At 51.3% G+C, this 11,938-nt stretch overlaps 1 protein-coding gene across 1 annotated transcript in view; it reads right to left on the bottom strand.

Annotated features, from left to right (window-relative positions):
• Window positions 1-3,300: 3,300 nt before the first annotated feature.
• LOC146180299 (P-selectin-like) overlaps window positions 3,301-11,938 on the bottom strand; it is a 61,519-nt gene continuing 52,881 nt past the window's right edge. The window contains exon 5 of the mRNA XM_084580363.1: window positions 3,301-3,530. Within this exon, the coding sequence (XP_084436489.1) occupies window positions 3,301-3,530 (230 nt within the window). The remainder of the gene's footprint in view (window positions 3,531-11,938) is intronic.

Here is an 11,938-nt window from a genome sequence, read left to right as displayed (position 1 = left end):
TCGCAGACATCTTTAGCCGCGTGCTGAAGACAGCGGGTCGAGACCCCCTCCTGATCTTCGGAGCCTTCAATGCCCCCAGTCAGCTGAGGGGGGGGGGGGGGGGGTACCGTAAAGAGGAGGGGCGAGGACGCAAACTGGCGGAGCTTGTGTCCACACTGGGCCTCACCCTCCACACTGATCCCGTTTACCCAACACGCATAGGTAACTCCGTGACGCGGGACACGTGCCCGGATCTTACCTTCACTCGCAGCATAGGACACGCAGACTGGGTTAACACTAAGGAAACCCTCAGCAGCGACCACTGCCTTCTCAATACTACGGTCTACACACGTCCCCTCAAGCGTGCGACCACACAAGCCCACATCCCTAATTGGACTACATTCGGGCAAAATTTTCCCGCCACTACCAACACGCCCATAGCAGAGCAAGGGTATACGAACTGGTACCGGTCACAGATGTCGCACCTTAGCACACATGAAACGCAAACGGACGTGAATAACCACCTCCTTCATCTCTGCGAAGCTCGGCACAGCCTTACACGCCGCTGTCGTCGCCAAAAACACAACCGCAAACTTAAAGAATGTATTGCCGATATCACCCACCGAGCCGCCGAGTACGCGGCCCAGCTCGCGGACTCGAACTGGGTCGATCGTTGCAATACAGCGGCCCGACAAATGTCTAGCCGTCAAAATAACGAGCCCTGCACAATCTACATTGGAGTAATGCGAAAGCTCGGATGCTACTGTAGGTTGCTTCTAGTTGCTTTTAGTCGCTTAATTCACTTTTTGTTTGCCCATTTTAGTTTTTGCTATTTTCAAATTGCACGCAAATCCCTTCCTATTCCCTTTTTCGGCTCTACTCCCGGTTTCGTGAAGTCACATCCTCTACCTCACATTAATTCACATCTTGTTTGCCCTGTTTCGGCTCGACTTCCGGTTTCGTGACGTCACATCCTTGACCGCACCCGTTTCTCTCTTTCCGCTTTCACTCCCACCGTCCTCTCTTCTTTTACGGCGCGGTTCAGGAGTCCACGGAACGTGTAGCAGATACCGCGCCGTTCCTTTCATGTGATCCAGTTATTCTAATTAATTACCTAATTAGCTTATTGGCCTAATTATTTTTTCTGCACCAACATGATGCCAGCCTCTATTGATTAACATCACTCATTATACTCTACCACTTCTCACCCGCAACTGCTGGGGACACGATTTTACGGACGCGGTTTGCGAACATGGTCTGCGGACAAGGTCTGCGGACACGGTCTGCGGACAGAAATCTTTGAACATAGCGAAGTAACGGTTTCGCGTTAATATATAGAAGCTCTTCCGAGCTATCATCAATCCAACGCAGACCCGCACCGAAACCAAAACAACATTTACACCGAGCAATCCACTCCTTTAAAGGCAACGCGATGCAGCTAGCCCAATCGCTCCGGGGCCTCTACTTGTGCGCGGCGCAATACCCCTGAGGATCGGTCTACTCCTACGCAAGCAAGGAGAACTCAGAGCTAGATAAACCTTTCCAGCTTCACGATCTTCGGGCCAGTCTAGTCAAAATGAAGAGAGACACCGCACCGAATCGGGACAGGGTCACCGTAAAGCTTTTGGCAAACCTACCTGACTCGATGTACCAGTGCCGACTCGAATACATTAACGCAATCTGGACAGGGGAATCCCCCTTACCCATCGATTGGAAAACGCCACTTATGACTTCGATCCCGAAAGCTGGCAAACCAATGGGCACGCCCCATCTCTCTCATCTCCTGTGTGGGCAAACTAACGGAGACTATGTGCGCGACCGGCTACCGAATATCTTGAACACAGGCACACTCTCGCGGACACCATGTTCGGATTTCGCCCACACAGACTCGCACAGGATCTCCTTTTCCAACTTAACAGAAAAATTCTCAACACATGCGAACGCCCCCACAATGACCGAGTTGTACTCGCCCTAGCCTTGAAAGGCGCTTTCGATAATGTCACACACGAAGTCATACTGACCCACCCAAGTTAAGCACACTGTGGCAGCAATACTTTCAATTGCATAAGACAGTTCCTTACAGACCAACAATCCTACATCAAAATACAAGCATGGACCATTCACGCTCAGCACGCGGGGCACACCTCAGGGCGCAGTTCTCTCCCTGCTGCTTTTTAATATTGCCATGATGCGTCTGCCGCCCCAGCTAGCCGAGGTCTAAGGCGTGCAGAACGTGCTCTACGCCGACGACATCACCCTCTAAGCCACGAACAGTAGCGGGGGCGACATTAAGACCTGCCTGCAACAAACAGCGGCAGGTATAGTGAGCCGCTATGCCCGGCGCTGTGGTCTTCAATGTTCCCCCCAGAAATCGCAGTTTGTGCATCTCCGCCCCTCTCCAAGATGCACAACACAGATCCCGCTCTCGCTTGCAAGTGGTCCCATTCATGAATCAAAAGAGATCAGAGTACTCGGTCTCTGACACAACACTAGCCAAGGTCCGCCAGGTGGGGGACCAGGTGGGCCGTATGATCCGCCGGGTGTCTAAAAAACGCGGGGGTAGCGAAGTAAGGATGCCTTGCGGCTGGCAAACGCCTTCGTAACCAGTGGAATCCTGTATTCAGCTCCTTACCTTCACTTACGGAAGCACGAGGAGGAAACTCTCGAGGTGATCCTCCGCAGAATCATTACACGTACCCTCGAACTCCAAATCTCCACCTCTAACAGTCGGTTCATAGCACTAGGTGCGGTGAACACTTTTAGGGAGCTTCGGGAAGCACATTTGATGAACCAATATACCCGCCTCAGACAGACAGTGTCGGGTCGCCGCCTTCTTGCCCGGCTAAACATTGAACATAAACAGTTTACAGAGGAGAGGCTCCGCATCCGAGAACTCTGGGGACGCGCCCTCAGAGTGCGGCTTCTCCCTGCCAACATGTCACGAGAGAGACCATAATGGACGGTGCCTAGCACGAGCGGCACGAACCCAGCTTAGCTTGAGCGTCGTTTTCTTCACCACACCGCAGCAGCACGTCGTCTCTATACTGCACACCGTAAAAATGTGTAATTTTCCTGCGTTCCGGGCTTCCTCATTTGAGACGAACGATTGATGAAAGACGCTATAAAACAACCCAAGAAAAAAATAAAGCGAAATTTTCAAATTGCTAAACGGCAAGTAAGGCATTTTGTGCCTAAGTAAAGTGATGTTTGGTTACAGCCTCGTTGTACCACCATCATTTTATCTGCTCTTGGGGACCAATTCAGTCTCATTATAAAATTTGTTTGAATACTACGCGAGCCTGCCAATGCTCGCCTGCCGGCTCAAGAGGAACTGTCTGTTGTCAGGTCCCAACATTTACCTTGGCATATGGGCTCCGCGTCCGACCAGGTGCCGTCGATCTGGCAGGTGCGTTCGATGGCTCCGACCAGCATAAAGCCCGTGTTACACCGATACTGGACCTTGGTGTTCGCTGTCAGGTCTCCCGGTGGCACATCAACAGCACCGTTAGCGATGTAGCCGGGACGAGGGCAAACCGTAGGTGAAGCTCTACCTGTAATGGGAAAAGCCTCGCCGCTGGAACCCATGCATAGACGACTTCGGGCCCGAGTCTCAATGCAATGCCTGGTGTCAAAAAATACCATCAATCATATGTTTGAGGAGTTCCAACGCACCACACTCACAGAAGATAGTAAACGCCATAAATATGTGCCCCTTTCATGAGTACTATGGCTTATGGGATTCAATGGAACTGCAGAAGCTTCAATCAGAACGGTCCTACCCTTAGTATATTTGTGCCTCAGCGCCGTCCTCTTTTCATACTCCTACAAGAAACGCGTGGTCCTTGTAAAATTCCTGGTTACTGCACTTGCCAGACACATACTATCCAACATAAAAACGGCCGTTCAGAGGGACAGGCGGCCGTCTTAATCCGAAACGATTGTCCTTACTCAGCTCTCGCTTCAGTCCTTTTGCTCTCCCACTCGTGAGATTGCTGCAGTAAAAATCTTCCCCCCTGGCCAAAAACCTTTCGTCGTAGCATTGGCCTATTTCCGGCCAGGTAACGTCATGGCAGAACCCTGTACCTGGCTCCCTGACCTTGAAAACGCAGCACACCCTTATCCTATTCTTATTGGCGGAGATTTCAACGCACATCACGCAGCCTCGAGCTCATCTCAGCCTAATCAACGTCGTAAACACCTATATGACGCCCTTGATCAAACTCTTCTTACCCTGTGCAACGAACCTAACGCGCCGACCCGTATCGGTCTCCATCCCTCTCAAGCAGACACTACACTGGACCTTACATTCTCATCACCGCGTCTTCTTCGGCGCTGGGAAGTCCTTTCTAATTATTGGGGTAGTGATCACTTGCCCATCTTGCTCACTCTCAATCTAAATGTCTTCGCGTTCGGACAACACGTTCGTTTTTCAACTGGGACAAGTTTCGGGCTAATACTACAACCCCCTTCTCGGATATTGACTCCTTCCTGTCTGTACTCCGAGATGCCCGCACTCAACCTCTCGAATATATCCCCTGTGACGATTCCACAGTTGGCATGGATGCTCACCTGGCTAACCTTTGGCGTCGCGAAGATCACCTCACGCAACATTTTCGGACACGCGGAAAACGTCACAAAGATCTCGTGCTTCTTTGACGACAATTCAAGCTTATCCGGGCATACCAGCTTCACCTGCGAAGTGTGGCTTGGCACTCTACATGCGACCGTCTTGGACAAGTACCGGGCCTATCACAACTTTGGCGCATCTTTCGTCACGCGGGGCCCCACCTCTCGCCGATCTCCTTCTCAATGGCAACCCGGCTGATGTTGAAGATGAAGTTATACGCACCTTTTCCCCACACGCCGGCCTAACGCCTCCACCAGCAGTTTCCATTTTCCCAGTCAGAAACCCTGATCCAGACCTGGATCGCCCATTCTCAAAGGGAAAACTGCAAGCAGCCCTCGGAAGAGGCCGAGTTCGCGCCACAACCGGGCATGACCGAGTCAGTTGGCAGGAGCTTCGCAATCTCGACTCGGCAGCCCAGGATGCCCTTCTCGACATCCTTAATTCTTACTGGGAGACCGGAACGATACCGGATAACCTCAAGCTTTCTCTTATTCTTCCTATCCCTAAACCTCGCAAAAACCCTCGCCTTCCTAGTAATTTGCGTCCAATCGCCCCGACTTCACATCTCTGTAAACTCATCGAGCGCCTGCTGCATACCTGAATTGGTCACTACATTGAATACGTCAGTCTTGGATTCCATCCAGCTCAAGCCGGCTTCCGCCTTAACTTCGAAACGCATGACTGCCTTTGGCTTTTGCGAAGAGTTCTGAATAGAGCTCATCGTAAAGTGCTACCTGACTATCCTGGCTGTCGATATACACAAAGCCTTTGACAATGTTCACCATGAGGTTATCCTGGAGGAACTCGCCAAACGCTTTTCTAGTACTCGTGCTCAAATCTGGATCCGCACTTTTTTGACATCTACACCCATTCAGCTACATGGCAAAGGTCGGGGATGGGTGCCCAAAACCTATTACTTGAATAAGGGTGTACATCAGGGCTCCATTTTCGGACCCATATTGTTCAACTTGGCCATGACACGCGTCGCCGAAAATCTGGGAATCAGCACGAGCGCAAGATTCGCTATATGCCGATGATATTACCGTCTGGACTGAGGCAGCGGATTACGTAGACAAATATTCTATGGAGACTGAACTTCAGGCGGCCCTTCTTTGTCTTGAAGATACACTAACCAAAATTGGCCTCGAACTCGCACCACATAAAACAGAATTGATTAGTATCGATGGAAAACATAAAACCAACCCCAGTATGCAGATCCATCTTCACATCGGAGGCAACACCATCACCTCCTCAAATGGGCAAATCCGCATTCTTGGCCTGCCCATCTCAAGCTGCAACAGTCCCCAGAAATGGGTTCATCAGCTACAAGGCCATTGGCCAGCACTGTTACATACTATTCGTCGCCTATCCAACCGGCACGGCGGTGCGCTGCAACATGCGTGCCGCGCGATGGCCAGAGCAGCGGCGGTCGGAAAAATCCTCTATGGCACACCCATCCTCCAACTGTCGAAGACTGACTTCGCTAAGGTCGAACGCCTTCATCGCGCAACACTACGCACTATTACCAGTCTACCTAGCACACTCTTACAGCCGAACTTGAGCGTTTGGCCACTCTTCCACTGCTCACTGCCATCGTTACCGAGTCACAGACGCGTCATCGAATACGTCTAGAGAACACTGTCCAAGGGCGTCGCCTGCTGGCCTGGGATGAATAGCGTAACGACAAAACACCAGCCCTATATGCATTTCTTCCCCCTTGGGAGAAGCCAGTAGTCACACGCCTCCATCGCCGACCTATAAACCACGATTTTGTCATTCCCCTGGAGCTCCTCGCTACCCATCACCGGCAAGAGCGAATCCCTGATACGACTGACATATACACCGACGCATCGATTACAAGCGAATTTGCATCTATGGGCTGGGTATGCGATGACAACCCTTCCCTTTCAGGCGCTTATGCCTGTCACCTCCTCAAGGTACCCCTCTTCATGCAGAACTCCTAGCGATTTGGGGAGACTTGTCATGAGTGCCTTGCACCGGAACTGGTTCAATACGTATTTTTACTGATTCCTATGAAGCTTGCAAGGAAATCGCTACTCCGGGTTCACAAGATGCAACAGCTACGGCCGCGCCTCCTTAAACGCCCCCAACCCGCGACCAGAACTGTCGCTATTCACTGGACCACAGGTCACTCGGACGAATCAAGGGGCAATGCGGCGGCACACGCCGCTGCTGCCTTGGCAGGTGGGATGTCCACATTTATTTCCCCACCCCCCTTGCTTCATCCTTATTCGACCTTGGGCGGGCAACTCACCCCTTCTCTTGCCCTTATGCACTATACTCGGACCAGTCTTCGTAGCCTCAGTCAGCATCGCATGCAGGTGGCCACACCAGACCCACCTTTTACGAGAAAAACCCACTTCACCCGAAGTCAAGAAGCCTTTTTGAATGAGCTCATCGCCCATGCGGCTTACACGCCACGTATTATGGCCCGCTAGCGTCAGTATACGGAGAAAATGATTACGTGCCCCCACTGTACGACTCTAACCTGCGGCGGCATATCTCATTTACTTTGGGATTGCCCTGCTTTTTCTACTGGACGCCCCGAGATCGAACCCTACCGCCTGAACTACCGTTCCCTTCTAGAAACTGATGCTAACACACAGATGATATTTGCCGAGTATGGCTCGCTTAGTGGCCTGGTTAGAGCAATGTGATTCGAGTGACGACCTAAAAAATGAATATTCTGTCCACTCCCCTTTATCCCCATCCATGGCCATGAGCCTTCCCATTCAATAAAGGACATTCAATCAATCAATCAATCATAATGGCAATGATGACTACGGTATTCTAGTGGGCAGAGGACAAGGTGTTTTTTCCCGCCTTGGCATCCATTGTGCAGAATGTAAAGACTGCGCAACGCATCTCAATGTTACCAGAACATTGCCAGATATAAAGAAGAAATCTCGGGGCTCGTTCCTGAGATTTCCAATATAGAAAGGCAAGGAAACACCTGCACCAGCAGACCATCGATAACTTTATTTCCTTAGGAACATGACTACTAAATTATTGACTTTGCATCATTCCAAGTTGCAATGTGGTTGCGCGCGTTTCTGTTTGTGGTTTTCTCATGCTGTTTCCTTTATATTGCTGAATAATCGGTAGCAATAATATCTATTTGGTTGCTAATCACAGCTTGTGTCTGTCCTTCACGTGTCCGGTCTTGTCTAGCCCATTTTTACTCGATTCATCAATGGAACGAAGACCAGCTAGGCGAGGATGTAAGCAGTGCTTGCAGGAATGGCTTGGGCACATTTGCGTGGGTTCCTGCTACGCGAGGAGCAGTGTTTCTTGTACCGACGCTACCATTTTGACCCTATCGCTCGCCCTATTCCCACCGCAGAGTATTGCGTCTTGACGCGGTAAAGTCCTGACCCTCGTTTTTGGTGACCTATTGTCGCGCGTCTCGACAGCATGTTTCCAGCACAGTGACGCCCGATGAGTTTTTCTTTTTATTGAATGTTTTTCTGTTCATCAGGCATAAACCGGTGTTTATATGAGCGACTGGATTTGTCACCTGTCAATCGAGACCATGGCTCGCCGACCCGTTTTCTAGAAGGCAAGGTCTTCATTGCGCTTCTCGGAGACTTCAGATGTCCTATTTTTCTCGAAGATCTCCACTCGTGGCGCGGCACGCCCAGGCTATTCGAAGGTTATAATGATACCCAAGCGCTGGGCGCGCTCATTAATGACAGCTTGCGGGAACCTAAGCCGAGGCGCACAGACATGACTTGAATCGATCGCGGCCTCGAAAACCGACTCGACCGCGTCGATGTGTCGCCGAGCCTGATGGGCTGCTCAACAGTATACGAGTGTCCTCGACCGCACTAAGTGACTTTCGCTTGTCATAGCACGGCTCTGTGTCACAGACCTCATGCTGTGCCTAATGGGCTGTTGTCGCCTCAGCGTGCGCCTGCTATGGAAGAGTAACCAAGACCGTGCGGAAATAATGAGAAGCCGCCTATCGACTAAAATCTTCAAGCCCCGGACAGAATGAAGAGCGCCACGTAAGAATACCTCCAGGATTGGGGGAGGTTTTATTTTAGTTTGTAGGGTTTATCGTCCCAAAGCAGCACAGGCTGTGAGAGACGCCGTAGTGAAGGACTCCGGAAATTCAACCAGCTGAGGTTTTTTAACGTGCACTTACATCACATAGCACACGGGCGCCTGGGTTTTCCCCTGAATCGAAAGCTGCCGCTGCGAGCGGCCGAAATGTGGACCAATTTTAAGAAAGCTTTGTATCGCCATATTATTACGCCAGTACGAATCTACAAAAACTAAGCTGACAAAGTTTTTAGCGCCGCTGAGATTAGGGGAACAAGGTATGCCGCAATTTCGCGCGACGCTTGTGGCATGGCCCTAGTCCTAGTCTAAGACAAAAACCTTGCTTATTGTGCAGCGGTCGACCTCTTTTCCTTACATGGCAATAGGACGTTTCCGGGGTTTCCATCGCCAACTTCACATTTCTTGTTCGCTATAACGAAGAACAAGCTCAAAATGACTGGCGAACGAAAGATGAAGACAGCCGCAGGATACACCGAATCTGCGTCATCATCCTCGTTTTTTACTTCGCCTCGCCGTGAGCGTCAGCCTCTTCGTGGCCATCACCATATGTAAAAACATGGAGACTTCAGCGTTGTCCTTGACAGACGCAAAATGCCGCCCTTTGTCATCAATTCATAGAAAACTTGTTAAGGTGCCGGTATGCTGAGCCTGTCCTCCTTGGATATCGGTGACACCTGTCGCGATGCAGAGCCCTCTTTCCAAAAGCAACTGAGTGCTTCTTTCGACGACGCCTTCGGCGATTTCGATGTATGCGTTGCCCACACAGACGACGACGCTTGATTGGGATGTGATCTGTCGATATCGTCGTGGAAGGTATAGCTTTGTCCGTCAAGAGCTTGATGAGTTTTGAGCGAAGGTCGATTATCATCCGATGTTCGTTTAGAAACTCTATGCCCAGAATCACGTCGCGTAAACACTGCTGCAGGACGATAGGTGCGTCAATTCACTGCTACACGTGCGGTGCATCGTCCTGACGGCGTAATAAGGTTGCCCCAGCGGTGCGGATCAGCGTCCCAACCCAAGTGGTAGTTATTTCCTGAGCTGGGAGGCGAGCGGTTCAATAATGGCTGAATAGTCAGCTCCGGTGTCTACTAGGGCAGTGACTGCGATAGTCAAAAGCAACCTCAAGGTCATTAATTCGCTTCCTCGCATTGCACGTGGGCCTTGGTGTCCGATCTCGGCTCCGTCGTTTACTGAGGTCACGGCCGGCGCACACCGTTGTCAATTATCTGGGCTGTGGTGTCGGCTTGCCCTCTGGCCGTGTTGTCGCCGTACCTAGCGACGGTGTCACTTTGACGTCTGACCGCGTGATCGCCGAAGGCGTCTTCGTACAGAGTACCGGCGCGTAATGCCATCATCGTCGTCACTCGTCGTCGGCGGCGAAGGATATTCGTTAGTTCGCCATATAGCAACCACACCTCCAAAGGTTGTTCTCTTTAGGGCAAGAGACCTTCCACGCACTTAGCTCTGACCGGCGACTCAAAGCGCGACCTGAACGGCAATGTAGTGCGTGACAGACGACTTGGCGACCCGTGCTCTCTCCTCAGGGAATCGTCGGTTTCCTGCGGTCGCCGCTCGGACGGGGTCGTGGGGCTTCGATGGCGAAGCCACGCGAGCCGATGCGTCTGTACGGGCAATGCTGAAGGATATGGTCAATCTCACTGCATTGAAAGCATAGTGGGCGGTTGTTGAAGGTCCTCCACGCGTCGCATTTCCTGGGGCTTCGGCGTTGCTGGTAGGCTTGGCGGGCATGGACCAAGGAGCGGCGTTCGAAAACAGGATGGAAGCGACGAAGCGACGGGGGCTTGGCGTCGCACGTCGTGTAGGCGAGCTACATAGCGTGCTGGCGTAGCTCACGGCTGGTGGTTGCTCAGGAGCGGCTGTCTGGGTTGGCGTACCAAGCGCCTGTTGCACCTCTTCGCGGACAATGTCCGTAAGCGTCAGTACTTGGGCTTGGGGCTGTTGAGGCAATGGTAGCAGCCGGCGAAGTTCTTCCCGGACGACTTCGCGTATAAGTTCCCTCAAGTCATTGGTGATGATCGCCGCTTCTAGGAGAGCTACGCTGAGTTGTGACGGGCGGTTGTACCGTCGATACCGGGCGTCGAGGGTTCGTTGTATTTACGACGCCTCCCTTTCAAATTCGGTCATGGTTTGGGGCGGGTTTCTCAAGAGGCATTCAAAAAAGAATTCTTTGACGCCACGCATCACAAATTTACCTTTGTCACCTTTAGTCATATTTGGATTGGCCCGACAGAAGAGGCGTTTCGTTTCCTCAAAGTAAGCGAGGATGGGCTTGTTGGGAAGCTGGGCTTTGGACTGATGAAGGAGTTCCGCTCTTTCCTTACCACACTCGCGAACTGTTTCAACAGTTCCTTCCTGAAGTCCTCCCACGTCGTTAGCGAAGACTGGTGGTTTTCATACAGTCCACGCAGTGCCGTCAAGCGCGAAGAACACGTTTCAGAGTTTCAAGCGATCGTCCCAATAGTTGAATGCAGCAACTTGTTTGTACTTGTCTAGCCAGTTCTCTGGATCTTGTCCCTTATTGCCGTTGAAAAGGGTGGCTGTCGGGGCTGCTGGAAGACAACCGGTACTGTGACTGGGCCATTGCTGATGTTGACCACTGTTTCCGGTGTCGAAAGGGGTCCGGCAGCAGACCGAGCTCGGCGTGGAGCCCGTGAAGTCGGCGGCTGGTTCGGTGGTCTGTAGGCTGATACCCAGGGAGGCAGGAACAGGGCTTTGGTCGCTTGAACGGCTAGACCGGAAAACGAAGGGTAGCACCTCCACAAGATGTCACGTGGTGGTGACAAGACCATAAACACCAAAAGAGAAGGCAGGCGTAATCGCACTGGAATCAACTAATCAACTATTTACCGGGTAGACAATAGCGCTCGCAAAAGAACTAAACTCGATACCCGAGGCTTAGCGCGAGACAGACGAAGACGAGATGCACTCAGGACGAGCGCTAACTTTGAAAATAGAAGCGAAAGAAATTGTACGACCTCAAGGAAACATGTACGCGTGCTCAGGTATGCACTGAATTTGGATAAAGGGATAGATAAGCCAAACTTAAGCTAATCAGGGCCACCTTAAGACAGATAAAATATGAAAAAATACCGGAAGCAACAGAAATTGCACGGCATTTAGAAACAAAGCTTCATTTTTCAACAGAACAACCAACGTTTCACTTACACACTTGTCGGTTCCTAACCTGCGAATTTCAGGTAGAACAGCAGTTGACGTTAAGCA

This window comes from Amblyomma maculatum, chromosome 9 (assembly GCF_055883805.1).
Source record: "Amblyomma maculatum isolate TAMU_Amacu chromosome 9, ASM5588380v1, whole genome shotgun sequence".
In the NCBI taxonomy this organism is placed as follows: Eukaryota; Metazoa; Arthropoda; class Arachnida; order Ixodida; family Ixodidae; genus Amblyomma; species Amblyomma maculatum.
The sequence above is the reverse complement of the archived record's forward strand: the minus strand, read 5'-3'. Positions and strand labels throughout refer to the sequence as shown.